This window comes from Mustelus asterias, chromosome 17 (genome assembly GCF_964213995.1).
Source record: "Mustelus asterias chromosome 17, sMusAst1.hap1.1, whole genome shotgun sequence".
Lineage (NCBI taxonomy): Eukaryota > Metazoa > Chordata > Chondrichthyes > Carcharhiniformes > Triakidae > Mustelus > Mustelus asterias.
This window is the reverse complement of record NC_135817.1, coordinates 7,272,928-7,289,010: the sequence shown is the minus strand read 5'-3', so window position 1 is coordinate 7,289,010 and position 16,083 is coordinate 7,272,928. Positions and strand designations below refer to the sequence as shown.

Sequence of the window (16,083 nt, the reverse complement as noted above, 5' to 3'; positions counted from 1 at the left end):
TTGTTCTTTGTTCTTTGTTCTTTGACTCATGTTGCACTCCAGCCAGGTCTGATGAAAAAAGCAGCAAATACCAATGCCTAAACTGAGCAGTGCTGGAGGATAGTGAGGAGCCACTGGGCAACCTGGCGCCTCCTACACGGCCAACCATTGAGGAATCATTGGTCCAGCAGCCTGTCATCGGGATAGTCTCAGCACCGGATTGGCTCCTTTGGACACTGATCACCATGTTTGATAGGTTGCAAGGAACTGACTCAGTGATGAACATCGTGTGCAGCCCCCTTTGCAAATACTCAGCTGGTCAGGCAGCATCTGTGGAGGGAGAACCAAGAGTTAATGTTTCAATTTGTCGGCATTGTGGAAATTTAACTATCTGGAAGATGCAGTGTGACCCTTAGTTAACTGTCTGTGGGTGGGATTTAAGTCCTCGCTAGGGTGAGACCGAAATTCCCACCCGAGGTCAATGGAGATTTCCATTGTCGGACCCTCACCCGCGCAGATTCTGGAGGGGGAAAGGTAGTAGAGTTCCGGCCTATATCTCAGTGTTGATGCTATTAGTCAAAAAGCATTCAATGGGCCTGATTTTACCATTTTCATTCAAAGTGCAGAATCTGACTTAGAAATCTGTTATTCGGCGCCTCCATACGCACTTAGCCTGAAAAGAAAATCGCCCATTTTTGGGCGCGACACAATGATAAAATCGGGCCCAATGTCACCGTGACCCTATATCAGAGCATGTACATTAGTCTTAAAGCCTGGGCTTTCATTTTTTTATTCATTCGTGGGACATGGGTGTCACTGGCTGGCCAGCATTTATTGTAAGATGTCTTACAACACCAGGTTAAAGTCCAACAGGTTTATTTGGTAGCAAAAGCCACTAGCTTTCGGAGCGCTGCTCCTTCGTCAGGTAATTGCCCATTTATGGTAATTGTCATTTATTGCCCATCCCTACTTGCCTGAGGCCAGTTGAAAGTCGATCACATTGTTGTGGCTCTGGAGTCACATGTAAGCCAGACCAGGTGAGGATTTTTATTAGAGGCAGATTTCCTTCCCTAAAGGACATTTGTGAACCAGATGGGTTTTTCTGGCAATCGACAATGGTTTCATGGTCAGCAGTAGATTCTTAATTCCAGATATTTTTTTATTGAATTCAAATTCCACCAGCTGTTGTGGCAGGATTTGAATCCGGATCCGCGGGTTGAGTTTCTGGATTAATAGTCTAGTCAATACCACTATACCACTAGGCCATTGCCTCCCGTTTACATGAAGGCAAATTGCCATTGAAATTATTTACAGTGCCTGTATTTTTCCACTAGGATCTCTAATAAAAAGCAGGAACCATCTCTCTACATATGAAATTACTGGCCACGTAGACAAAAAAGATATATGTTGCAATATTTCCAAAATTCAATTGTAACCACCTTTTATTAATCCTACAGTCATAATTAAGATGACAGATACTGGTTTCTTGAAATGGTTTTATTGGCACAATATATGGAGTCAAAATACACATCGAAAGCCACAAAACTTAAATCTTGATTTCGTACACAGTTCGGAACAAAATTCAATGTCTTCTCTGTACAGAGGAGATGTGAAATCTCAACACATTACATATTGGTCGCACAAAAATCAAGACAGGTAATTTTCTGCAGCAAAGCAACAAACAGGGAATGTTTGAATCTTATGGAAACAATCGAATAATTGGCCAGAATCATGCCATCCCCACAGAGATTTTGGGAGGCGAGGGAGTGGGGAAATTCCAAAAGTTGTCTTTTGCATTGGCTCCCTAATGCCTTCATACCCTCCGTGTGCTTTTGCTGGATGTAGGCTCAAAGCTACCCCCGCCCGGCAGTGGGCAGTCAATTAGGCCAATTTGAGACCTCACTTAGGGTTAAGTTTCAGACACGGCTGGTATTTTCCCAGTGTCATCCACTGTACCCAATAATGCCACTGAGTCCGAAGTCTGCTAGCAACTTGGAGGCAGCCTCACAGTGACAGGCCGGAGGACTATTGGTGCCTCCCCTCACTTGCCATGGGCCACAGGAATGTAAAGGCTTTGGCCTCAGCCATAACCTTTCCTGTTGTGTGGTTTCCCCTTCACAATGATGGCTTTAGGCGCTATGAGCCTTCCTTATTTTTTAAATTTAAGCTGGCTTCTGTGTTGCCTCCATTTTGAGATACCCTCATGCTCCCCTACCAGCCTCAGAAGTATTTCGATGGGCCTGCTGTCTTTTCCAGTGTTGCAGGCCTTCCTATTGGGCTTTGGAAATCCACACTCCAAAGGCAATTGCCCAGTGAGAGCAAAGGAAGCCTTTAAATTGGCTGCCTCCTGCAAGATTGCAAGGTTGTGTGGACGGCAGGGTTGGAACCCTGAAATCTTTCTGGCCCTCAATTATTTTGTATGTCAGGAAGCTTTTGCCCTCTGATTCTGCTGAAAACTTGTTGTAAATTTGTGAATTTGAATGTCTTATATGATGTGAAGTTTTAAAAGCACTCAATTTAATACCTGATGAAGGAGCAATGCTCCGAAACATTGTGATACCAAATAAACCTGTTGGACTTTAACCTGGTGTTGTGAGACTTCTTACTGTGCCCACCCCAGGCCAATGCTGGCATCTCCACCTCATGATTTAATAACAGGTGTTTTCTATATGTATAAAGGGACTGCGCTATATGTAGCTGGCCTGAGATATTGGAGTGGAAATCATCCAATTCTGCTCTTGCTATCTGGGGATTAGAGTGGGCCTCCCTCAGAGAGTGGGAAGGGAGGTAATCTTCAGACTAGTCATTTAGACTGTACTATACACATCTCTCTGATACTCTATATTGGCCTCAGTATGGAAGATGCTTAAAAAAGGGGAATAAGTGTTCACGCTAGAAGGCTAAAAGGAAAATCTTAGCAGAGTTACAACACATCCCAAAGGAACGGAGTTTCCACCATTTCCATGTTAGGCCTTTGACTGCATTTGTTTGAGGTGGCAGTGTCATTGTATCCCAGCAGCCTTTGCTATCCTCTAACTATGTAGAAGGTTGTGCAATAATGCAGCATGAAATAATGTCAAAACGTATGACTTTATTCTGCTACATGTTGATCTCAGGGATCTTTGTTTAAACTGCAGAAGCAAATGGGGAGTTGGCAGAGGACGCAATCAAACCTGGGAAAGGTGCCCAGAGTGAACAAACATTATAAATCATTTTGATCTCTTAGTTTCACCTATATGTACAACAGCATAAAAGTTTGAAAATGCTAATATATACAGAGAACCCCTGAAACATTTGATCATATTTTAATAATTCAAACACAACTTTTTCCTATGGTTCAACCTTTAGTGTGTTCCCAATTTGCATTATCTATACAATTTAAAAATTAACAAGTGCTGCATTCTAATCCTGACTCTGTATTGTTGGTATGACTCTGAAAGCAATGTATTATTTTTAACAAGAGAGTCAAAGAAGGCTTCTGCTGTGTTTGAATTTTTGCACAGATGTATAGTACATCCAGACGTGCTGTACTCCTCAAAACGATACCTTCTGAAGGATAGTTATAAGATAAACAAAACGCCATTACAACTCTTCTTACTATTTTTATAATGTATTTGAATATGGATTTTACAGTTCACATGAAGAAAAGTTTCTGTATTCACAACATTTTAAACTATTCACATGTCGAATATATCATGTAAACCAGAACTGCACAGACGGTGTATCATGAAACACTGGCAAATATAAATCTACTTTTGTACCTTTTTCTTGTCTAAAGTTGACCTTTGTATCATTTTGTGCAGGTTCCTATCAAAAGGAAAAACAATGGAATTTACTATCTCAGTTAAATCTGGGAGTTGTTATCTACAAGTTACCATCAAGTGCATCCCTGAGAGCCAGGAAGGAGTTGATGGTGATGATATTATGAACAAAAGACTGTTCAGAAACTAAGGGAAATGATAAACGGATTTTGTGAATAGAATTGTTGATTATAATCTTGAAAGATTAATCTTGAGGAAAGAAGACCGAGGGGCTTCCTAGAGGTATTTAAAATTAGGAAAAGTTTTGGTGGACAGGATACAAAGAGAATGTATGCTCTTGTGAGGTAAGACAAGTTTTTGGTGTAGGAAGGAGTCAAGAGTTATGGGGGAAGGCAGGAGAGTGGAGTTGAGGCCACAATCAGTTCAGTCACAATCCTACTGAACAGCAGAGGAGCCAAATGGCCAGCTGCTGCTCCTATTTTTCAGTCTTGCGGGGAACAGCATAACTAGAGGCTGACTAGATAAGGTAGTCACCAAGAAATCCAATCGGGAATTCAGAAGAAACATCGAGCTGAAGAGTGTTAGGATGAGGAACTCACTACTAAGGGAGTGGTGAAACAAACAGTGTAAGGGAAAGGGCATTTAAGGGAAAGCTAGACAAACATATGAGGGAGAAGGGAATAGAGGATTACGATGATAGGTTTAGATGAGGAATGACGGGAGGAGGCTCGAATAGAGCATAAATACCTGCATGTACTGGCTGGCCGAATGTCCTGTTTCTGTGCTGTATATCCAATGTAATTTACTAAACTTTCTGAGTGCATGGTTATTTGAAAATAACTTAAAACAATTGCAATGGGTTGCAATGCAATACCCAATCCAGCCAAATGTATTTACTTTTGATTCTTTCCCATAATCTGAACTGGAAAATCCAACTGTGCCAAGTTTCATGTGCTCTGCTTTGTATAACGTTAAAGGCAGTAGGCACAATCATGTCTTGGGATATGGTGGGTAGCCAACATTCCAATAGAACAGTACCTGAAGATGCATGTGTCATGTTACCTTCTGTTTCATTAACTATCCCAAAGAAGACTTGTACTATTTCATAAAAGATCTGCACTCAAACATAGCTGACCTTTTCAGTGATATAAACTGTTTCAGTCCTAGATGTCTCCTGATGGGTTTCTCTCAGAGATTCGATGGAATATATCCTGATCCTCATTTCTGTGCTGGTTTTCAAACTCTCCGTACTGGACAGCTGGAGTTTGTCCTTGCTGGATGCCAGAGTGGGTACCGTGCTGACTAGAATTTGCTGAGCGGGCTTTTTCTCATTCTTGTATTGACAGTGAATGTACCGTGAAAAGGCTGATCGATAGGTCTTGTTGAAAAGAGTGTACACAAGTGGGTTAATACCAGAAGAGAGATACCCTACCCAGACAAATATGCTGAGGAGTTCTTCAATGAGCTGTTTATCACACACCTTTGTGCAGATTACAGACATTACATTGGTTACAAAGAATGGACACCACATCACAACAAAAAGAAAAAACACAATCCCGAGAACCTTGGAAGCCTTCTGTTCATTGCTAATTGATTGCATTGACCGCCTTCCTGAAGTTTCCAGCTCTTTATTTAAGGATGATATCTGAGGAGGTGTCCCTTTAACGTCATATGGTTTTAACATTGCTGCTTTGTCTGATGAGTTGGCTGACAGAGGCCCCTTCTGAAGAAACATCCGAAAGTTTGTCCATTTGGGCTTGGGTTTAAATACATCCAAGCACAAAGTAGCTTCCTGCTGTAGTACTCGGATTGTCAAGAAGTAGCTGGCCACCATTATTGTGAGGGGGATGAAGAATGCCACGAAGGAACCCACCAGGACAAAATGGTCATCTGTGAGGGAACAACTGTCATCCTTAAAAACTTTGGAAGCATCTTGGAGTCCAAAAACAGGGATTGGCATTGAAATACCTTGAAGATAATTTGAAAGAAAAAGAATAAGTTAAGGATGCCCAGCAACAAAATGGTAAACACAGGTTAACAGATTCTAACCCAGCTGAGTTCATCTGAACCATTTTCAAATGTATGAAATAAATACTTTTATTTATAGAGTACCTGTCAGGATGTCTCAATACACTTTATAGCCAATTAGGTGCCTTTGAAGTGCAGTCACTGTTGTAACGTTAGAAATATAACAATTTATTTGCACACAGCAAGCTTACAGCATTGCCTTCAATATTTCATCATTGAATAATGTCTGCAAATCTCAACCACAAATTTCAAATACAAGTATGATCAACCAAATATTACAGCTGCTTTCAAGATCTAGGTATTGATCTATTGGTGGACATAATTAAGCCTGGGAGAACATATCAAAGCCTATCAGTAATTTATATTCTGAAATGAAAACATGAAGTTCTGGAAAAACTAAGCAAGTCTGCCAGCATCTGTGGAGAGAAACAGAGTTAATGTCTCATGTCCAATACAACCCTTCATCGGAACTGAAGAGAGGTGGAAACGCGCTGGACTTTACGCTGCTGACGAAGAGGAGAGGGTCAGGTGGAGCAAAAGGGAAGGTCAGGGATATAAAATAAGGATGTGCCAGAGCAGAGGGATCTGAGTGTATATGTGCATAAGTCATTAAACGTGGCTTCCCCATCACCCCCCCCCACACCCCCCCCCCCCCCCCAACACCCCCCCCCCCCCTCCCCCCGCAAACCCCAGGATCACTGGCTCTTACACCCCATCCCGGATCGCCGGCCTCCCGATGGCTGGCCATGACTTCTGACGGCCAACCTCAGCCTACAATCGTCAGCCCCGAGCTCTGCTGGCCAGCCGTGGCCTCCGATCACTAGCCCTGACCTCTGGTAGCTGATCCTGGCCCCACATCATCCCCCACCCCTCGATGCTGAGTCCCCCCTTCCCTCCCCTCCTATCTACCCCCAGCCTGGCCCCACCCCCCTGAGGCCCTGCCCCCTGGCACTGCCTGGTGCCAGTTGGGCATCGCCATTGTGCCAGATTGGCAGTGCCAGGGTGCCCAGTTGGCAATGCCAGTGTGCCCAGTGGGCAGTCTAGCCTGCCAGGCTGGCACTGCCCAAGAGGCACTGCCCCCTACCCCCGACCTCCAGGTGGGGCCTCAATGGCTTCCAGTCCCACCAGCAAGGCCATCATGTCATGTCCCGATTGCTGGGGACATCTGTGATCCCCGCAGGTGGGAACCTTCAGTGGCGAGTTCGGAAATCCAAGCTACGATTGCATCCCAGGTTCGCTAAATGGATTTAAGTTAGGCAATGAATATTGTAATCAACCTTGCACCAGGGAACAGAGCGAGGCTGATCATGTCATAAAAAATGGCTTGGGAAGATCCGGTCATGATTCCCATTTTTGGCCTCCCATCAAATCTCCAGACCCGCTATGTTACTCATCCAGGGTAGCAGGGTGGGAAAATCACTGCCATGATGTCTGAGAACAGGAAGGTAAAGGATTTATATGTTTTAAAAATGCTAATTCATTTGGTCTTAGTTGTTGTGCAGGCTGCAAGAGAAAGAGACAAACTGGCATTGATTGAAAATATCAAGAGTTTGCTTCTTTTGAAATGCAGAAGATCTAGAAAACGTTAGATGCTTAAACAGCTTGAATTGTCTCATTGATAAAAGATATGCATGTGTATGCTGGAAAGAAGGACTGAAAAAGATCTACCAACAGGTATGAGGGATGGACAATTACTGGAGGAAGTTTTAAATATATGCTCATTGTCAATTATTGTCTTTTGAACAAAGAATTAGTCATCTCATTGGACAATAGTAATTTAAGATGGATTTTGATAGGGCAGCACAATCCTCCAAATGAAAAATTCTGCATACTTTGGAAAGGCATAAAAATGATGAAATGTGAACCAATGCTTTGGCCAGGCAAGCTTGGTCAGATGCTTTAAGATATGATTACCAGGAGCTCGACCGCCCACTATGTGGTCATAAGTATAGAAACATAGGAGCAGAAGTAGACCATTCAGCCCCTTGAACCTGCTCCACCATTCAATTAAATCATCTTTGGATCATCGATCTGACTGCTATTTTCCTGCACTATCTCTGATGTCAGTCGTACCTAGAAATCTAATGATCTCAGTCTTGAACATGCTCAATGACATTCACAGCTCTCTGAGGTAGAGAATTACTACCCGAAGAAATTCCTCCTCATCTCAGTCCTAAATGGCTTGCCTCTTATTCTGAGACTGTCATTTGGTTCTAGACTGCCCAGCCAGGAGAACATCCTTTCTGCATCTCTGTATAATCCCTTAATCATTTTATAAATTTCAATGGAATCACTTCTCATTCTAATAAAGAGGAAACTAGTCCAATCTCCTCAATCTCTCCTCACAGGAGAGCCCCACCATCCCAGAAATTAGTCTGGTGAACCTCTGCTTCGCTTTCTCTATGACAAAAAAAGCTGAACTCTAGACTTGGGGTAAAAGTCGCAACCCTTGACAACAAGGTAGCATTTGAATGAGTATGACATCAAGAAGCCCTAGCAAAACTGGAGTCAAAAAGAATCAAGGGGAAAATTCTCTGCTGGTTGGAATCATACACAGGAAGACGGTTGTGGTTATTTAGGCTCAATCAACTTCAGCTGCTTCATCATTGACCTTTGTTCCATCATAAGCTCAGAAGTGGAGATGTTTGCTGATGATTGCACAGTGTTCAGCACCATTCACGATATGTCAGATACTGAAGCAGCCCATGTCCAAATGCAGCAAGAACTGGACAATATCCAGACAAAGGCTGACAAGTGGCAAATAACATTTGCTCCACACAAGTGCCAGGCAATGACCACCTCCAACATAAGAGAATCTAACCATTGCCCCTTGGCATTCAATGGCATTACCGTCATCAAATCCTCTACAGTCAACATCCTGGGGGTTACAAGTGACCAAAACCTGAACTGGACAAGCCTCATAAGTAATGTGACTACGAGAGAGGTTAGAGGTTAGGAATCTGTGGCAAGTAACTCACCTCGTGACTCCCCAAAGATTGTCCACCATCTACAAGGCACAAGTTGCCTGGATGAGTGCAGCTCCATAAACACTCAAGAAGCTTGACACCATCCAGGACAAAGCAGACCCACAAACATTCACTAGCTCCACCAACAATGCATAATGACAACAGTGTGCACCATCTACAAGATAACTCACCAAAATTCCTTTAACAGCACCTTCCAAACCTAATACTGCAACCATCGAGAAGGTCAAGGGCAGCAGACACATGGGAACACCATCGCCTGGAAGTTCCCCTCCAAGTCACTCACTATCCTGACTTGTAAATATATCACTATTCCTTCACTGTTACTGGGTCAAAATCCTAGAACTCTCTAACAGCACAGTGAGTATGCCGATACCACAAGGACTGCACCAGGTCAAGAAGGCAGCTCACCATCACCTTCTCAAGGGCAATTAGGGATGGGCAACCATTGCTGGTTTAGCCAGCAACACCCATATCCCATGAATTAAAAAAAGTCCATTCTTCTTTAGCTATGGTATGATTTATTGTAATGTATTTGTGATGAAAGGTTATATAGCTAATGGGTGTAATGTAATGGATATATTGTAAAGTTATTGGCATTTGATTTGAGCAGTGGATGTTGTCTCATGCTTGTTATGGTACTCATGTCCGAACGGTAGAGTAACCTGTGTGTTTAGAACGTTATACCCTACCATCTAAGCTTTTGCTAGTCTGTTAAAAACGACCGATGTATCGCTTCTACACTGGTGGAGGCAGGATGGATACTGACGGAGACTGATAGGATCCCTCCCACCAACATCATCCATTTCAGCAATCAGATCCACATGTCCCATAAACCATTATGGACCACACTGATGGTGATGTGTTACAGTTCACTCAGGGAGTCCAAGTTTCCATGGCAACATGACTATTATATGCATGTTGTTGTTTTGAGCAATGGATAGTAATGGATGCTGAGAAGATGTTTCTCCTGTGGGAGGGACTAGTTTCCCATATAAGATGTGTTGTTCATGAATGATGTGGGAGCTGGTGGACCACATTGTGGTTCTCAGTGAGCATGTCTGTAGTAAGTGCTGGTTGCTTGAGGAACTCCAGCTCAGAGTGGATGAGCTACATTCTGAGCGTTGGACGCTGCGACACATCAGGGAGGGGGAGAAATACCTGGACACTGTGTTCCAGGAGGCAGTCACACCCCTTAGATTAAATACCCTGAATTTGGCCAGTGGACAGGGACAGGAGGGTGTGGCTGTGAATGAGGCAGGTAGAGGGATCCAGGAGGTAGGGTTGCAGGAGCCTCAGTCCCTGAACTTGTTCAACAGGTTCAAGATTCTTGCTCCCTGTGTGGACGTGAACGGGGACTGCAGGGAGGATGAGCACCTTGGTACCGTGGTACTGGGAGCCGCTCAAGTGGGGGGAGAAAAAAGAAATGTAGTTGTAATTGGGGATAGTATAGTTAGGGGCATTGACACTGTTCTCTGTGACCAGGATCCAGAATCCCGAAGGTTGTGTTGCCTGCCTGGTGCTCGGGTACGGTATATCTCATCTGGGCTGCAGAGGAACTTGGAGTGGGAGGGTAAAGACCCAGTTGTCGTGGTCCACGTAGGTACCAATGACATAGGTAGAACAGGAACAAAGGTTCTGCTAAGGGAGTATGAACAGCTAGGAGCTAAATTTAAAAGCAGAACCAAAAAGGTAATAATCTCTGGATTACTACCTGAGCCACGAGCTAATAGGCACAGGGTCAATAAGATTAAGGAGGTAAATGCGTGGCTCAAAGATTGGTGTGGGAGGAATGGGTTTGAATTCATTGGATATTGGCACCAGTATTGGGGAAGAGGGGAGCTGTTCCGATGGGATGGTCTTCATCTGAATCGTGCTGGGACCAGAGTCCTGGCACCAGAGTCCTGGCGAATCGTATAACTAGGGCTGTAGATAGGGCTTTAAACTAAATAGTGGGGGGGGGGCAGGGTTCAGTTGTATGTAGAATTAGAAAATCAAAGTTAAAGGAGAGGGTAGAAGTGCAGGTTAATGGAGCTGAGGGCTCAGGAGAGGTTAGTAACGTTTCCAGACCACGTAATAGAACAGAGTATAGAAGGTGGCAGGAATATAACCTCAGACAGAGCAAAAAAGGTGACAAGTATGAGAAGGGAAGTGGTCAATGAAGGACTGAGGGTGTTGTACCTAAATGCGCGCAGTATACGGAACAAGGTAAATTGTTGCGCACATTGAAATTGGCCGGTACGATGTTGTGGGCATCACAGAGACGTGGCTGCAAGGGGATCAGGGCTGGGATCTAAATATCCAAGGATATGTGTCCTATCGGAAGGACAGGCAGATGGGCAAAGGGGGCGGGGTTGCATTGTTAGTTAGGGATGAAGTTAAATCGATAGCAAGAAGTGATATAGGATCAGGAGGCATAGAATCTCTGTGGGTAGAGTTGAGGAATCGCAAAGGTAAAAAGACCCTAATGGGAGTTATGTACAGGCCCCTAGCAGTAGTCAGGATGTGTGGCAGAAAATAAATCAGGAGATAGAAAAGGCATATAAAAAAGGCAATATTACAATAATCATGTGGGACTTCAATATGCAGGTGGACTGGGAAAATCAGGTAGGTAGTGGATCGCAAGAAAAGGAATTTGTAGAATGTTTAAGAGATGGTTTTCTGGAGCAGCTTGTGACAGAGCCTACTAGGGAACAGGCAATTCTGGATTTGGTGATGTGTAATGAGGCAGACTTGATTAGGGAACTTAAGGTGAAGGAATCCTTAGGGAGCAGTGACCACAATATGATAGAATTTACGCTGCAGTTTGAGAGGGAGAAGCTGAAATCAGATGCAACAATTAAATAAAGGTAAATTAAATAAATAATTACAATTAAATAAAGTTAACGACAAAGACATGAGGGAGGAGCTGGCCGGAGTTGATTGGAAAGGGAGCCTAGCAGGGAAGACAGTGGATCAGCAATGGCAGGAGTTTTTGGGAGTTATTCGGGAGACACAACAGAAATTCATCCCAAGGAGGAGGAAACATGCTAAGGGGAGGACGAGGCATCCATGGCTGATGAGGGAAGTCAAGGATAGCATAAAAGCAAAAGAAAAAGCATACAAAGTGGCGAGGATTAGTGGGAAGCCAGAGATTGGGAAGCCTTTAAAAACGAGCAGAGGACAACTAAAAAAGCAATAAGGGGGGAGAAGATGAAATATGAGTGTAAGCTAGCTAGTGATAGCTGCGGAGGCATTGGTGACGATCTTTCAGGAATCACTGGAGGCAGGGAGGGTGCCAGAGTACTGGAAAGTAGCGAATGTAACATCGTTGTTTAAGAAGGGAGGGAGGCAGCAGCTGGGAAATTATAGGCCGGTTAGCCTGACTTCGGTCATTGGCAAGATTTTAGAGTCCATTATTAAAGATGAGATCGCAAAGTACTTGGAAGTGGATGATAAAGTAGGATTGAGTCAGCACGGCTTTGTCAAGGGGAGGTCATGTCTGACAAATCAGTTAGAGTTCTTTGAGGAGGTAACAAGGAAGTTAGATAAAGGAGAACCAGTGGATGTGATTTATTTAGATTTCCAGAAAGTTTTTGACAAGGGAGACTGTTAAATAAGTTAAGTGCCCACGGTTTTAAAGGTAAGATCCTGGTATGGATAGAGGATTGGCTGACTGGCAGAAGGCAGAGAGTGGGGATAAAGGGGTCTTTCTCAGGATGGCAGCTGGTGATGAGTGGTGTGCCTCAGGGGTCAGTGCTGGGACCACAACTTTTCACAACATACATTAACGATTTGGAGGAAGGAACTGAAGGCACTGTTGCTAAGTTTGTAGATGATACAAAGATATGTAGAGGGACAGGTAGTATTGAGGAAGCAGGGGGGCTGCAGAAGGACTTGGACAGGTTAGGAGAGTGGGCAAAGAAGTGGCAGATGGGTTACAATGTGGAAAAATGTGAGGTTATGCACTTTGGATGGAGGAATAGAGGCATAGACTATTTTCTAAATGGGAAAATGCTTAGGAAATCAGAAACACAGGGACTTGGGAGTCATTGTTCAAGATTCTCTTAAGGTTAACATGCAGGTTCAGTCGGCAGTTAGGAAGGCAAATGCAATGTTAGCATTCATGTTGAGAGGGCTAGAATACAAGAGCAGGGATACACTTCTGAGGCTATATAAGGCTCTGGTCAGACCCCATTTGGAGTATTGTGAGCAATTTTGGGCCTCATATCGAAGGAAGGATGTGCTGGCCTTGGAAAGAGTCCAGAGGAGGTTCACAAGAATGATCCCTGGAATGAAGAGCTTGTCGTATGAGGAACGGTTGAGGACTCTGGGTCTGTACTTGTTGGAGTTTAGAAGGATGAGGGGGGATCTTATTGAAACTTACAGGATACTGCGAGGCCTGGATAGAGTGGACATGGAGAGGATGTTTCCACTAGTGGGAAAAACTAGAACCAGAGAGCACAACCTCAGGCTGAAGGAACGATCCTTTAAAACAGAGATGAGGAGGAATTTCTTCAGCCAGAGAGTGGTGAATCTGTGGAACTCTTTGCTGCAGAAGGCTGTAGAGGCCTGGTCTTTGAGTGTCTTTAAGACAGAGATAGATATGTTCTTGATTAATGAGGGGATCAGGGGTTATGGGGAAAAGACAGGAGAATGGGGATGAGAAAATTATCAGCCATGATTGAATGGTGGAGCAGACTCGATGAGCCGAGTGGCCTAATTCTGCTCCTATGTCTTATGGTCTAATGAGATGTGGAGAATTGCTTTCCCTCTGAGAGCTGTTGGTCTGCGCAAATCTCTTCCCCACATAGTACAGGCTGGGTCATTGAAAGTTTTTAAGGCTGAGTTGGATAGATTTGTGACTGACAAGAGGATGAAGGGTATAAGGAATAAACAGGAATGTGGAGATCACAATCAATACCCATGATCTTATCAAATGACAGAGGAAGCTCGAGGGGCCAAATGGTTTATTCCTGCTCCTAATTCCAATGTTTATAAGCTTCAACTTTCTTTCCATTACCTGGCTGACCACTACCATTGGCATCTGTTGGATTTGTAGTTTGATACTGTACTCAAACTTTTTAGTCACCTCCTGGACGCACTTTCTTTGACCATCAATTCCCAGGGCAGAGCTTAAACTCGCAGCTTCTCACTCAGAGGCCGGGACACTATCCAGTGTGTCAGAAGATATCCTCATGGATCATGAGTAATTCAATGTCAGGATGGCACTGATGAAATTTCAATTCAAGATGAAAGGTGAAAAAGGCTTCCATTCATGTAGCATCTTTCACAACCTCGGGATGCCTGAAAGCACTTTCTAGCTAATGAAGTACTTTTGAAGTGCAGTAATGTAGGAATTACAGCAGCTAATTTATGTGGTTGGACCAATATATTGTGAGAACATGGAGTGAGGAGGACATTAGGAATCCTGACCAAAGATCGCTGGGGTTCATATTGGACTTTATAAAAACAACAGTTTAACTGAACAGGGACACAGACAGACACAGCTAGATGTCAGGACACTCTGGTTGCGGATTTCTGACTCTGTTATGGCAGGACTCACTGTGGGGGATATGGTGGGCCGGCCAAAATTCCATGACTTGTCACGGGACCGGAAGTTCCTGTTGGCCGTAAAATCCCATCCTCTGTCAACAACAACTGGAGTAAGAAGTCTCACAACACCAGGTTAAAGTCCAACAGGTTTATTTGGTAGCAAATACCAATATCCAACATAAGATCCAATATCCAAATAAAACAGTACCTCTGCAGGAAAGTCCATTGTCAACCTATCGGACTACACACTTCAGCCATGTGCTTACCCCAGTCCAACGCCGGCATCTCCACATCAGAACAACAACTGGCACAGATAATGACCTCTCTGAATGTGTGTGAATGGCTTTCTTCATGTTTTATCAAGCTGCTGATTGCTGTTTAGAACAGAGAATGATCACATATCCTAATGTGCTCTAGTTACATGTGCATGGCTGAAGGTTGGACTTGACTTCCCAAGGCACTGTAGTTTTCCCTGGATTTAATCACCATCCAACCCCTATCCCACCACCTGCACCCAAACTCACAAGCTCTTCCAGATTAAAATCCAGTCCAACATTTCTAACCCATTGTTCAAATGAATCCCCCGAGAATACTGTGTGCTTCTGACATAATCTCATGTGCATTCTGATAGAAATCATAGAATCATAGAAACCCTACAGTGCAGAAGGAGGCCATTCGGCCCATCGAGTCTGCACCGACCACAATCCCACCCAGGCCCTACCCCACATATTTACCCGCTAATCCCTCTAACCTATGCATCCCAGGACTCTAAGGGGCAATTTTTAACCTGGCCAATCAACCTAACCCGCACATCTTTGGACTGTGGGAGGAAACCGGAGCACCCGGAGGAAACCCACGCAAACACGAGGAGAATGTGCAAACTCCACACAGACAGTGACCCGAGCCGGGAATCGAACCCGGGTCCCTGGAGCTGTGAAGCAGCAGTGCTAACCACTGTGCTACCGTGCCGCCATTATTTGTGAAATAAAGTTGTCCACTCAGATAGTCAGTGATCAGCCATTTGCATTTATATGAAGTGTTTCTGCTGTATTTTTCTATCTGAACATACATTTGTTCTAATATTAACTGATATTGCAGGCATTAGTGACTGAACAAGAATTTCTTTCTTCCATCTTAAGATCAGAAGTGGGGATGTTCGAATTCGAGAAGACCTGGACAACATCCAGACATGAGCTGACAAATGGCAAGTAACATTCACACCACACAAGTTCCAGGCAATTGCCATCTCCAGCATTAGAGAATTTAACTATCAACATCCTGGGGGTTACCATTGACCAGAAACTGAACTGGACCAATCACATAAATACTGTGGCTACTAGAGCAGTAAGAAGTCTCACAACACCAGGTTAAAGTCCAACAGGTTTATTTGGTAGCAAATACCATAAGCTTTCGGAGCACTGCTCCTTCGTCAGATGGAGTGGAAATGTGCTCTCAAACAGTGCAAACAGACAGAATCAAGTTGCAGAATACTGATTAGAATGCGAATCCTACAGCCAGCCAGGTCTTAAATGTACAGACAATGTGGGTGGAGGGAACATTAAAGGCATTCGGCCTCTGATATTCGGGTAAGCGTTCTCCAAGGCGGCCTTCGCGACACACGACAGCGCAGAGTCGCGGAGCAGAAACTGATAGCCAGGTTCCGCACACACAAGGACGGCCTCAACCGGGATATTGGGTTTATGTCACACTATTTCACATAAATATTTCTGCTTTTTTCCTCCTGAGTCTTTATCATGCGATCCTAGAATCAGAATTTATGTCACACTATTTGTAAC

The 16,083-nt window shown here is 44.0% G+C and overlaps 1 protein-coding gene across 1 annotated transcript in view; it reads right to left on the bottom strand.

The window, feature by feature from the left end:
- Nucleotides 1-1,488: 1,488 nt before the first annotated feature.
- htr2aa (5-hydroxytryptamine (serotonin) receptor 2A, genome duplicate a) overlaps nucleotides 1,489-16,083 on the bottom strand; it is a 403,646-nt gene continuing 389,051 nt past the window's right edge. The window contains exon 5 of the mRNA XM_078231947.1: nucleotides 1,489-5,708. Coding sequence (XP_078088073.1) covers nucleotides 4,861-5,708 — 848 coding nt within the window. The 3' untranslated portion in view covers nucleotides 1,489-4,860. The remainder of the gene's footprint in view (nucleotides 5,709-16,083) is intronic.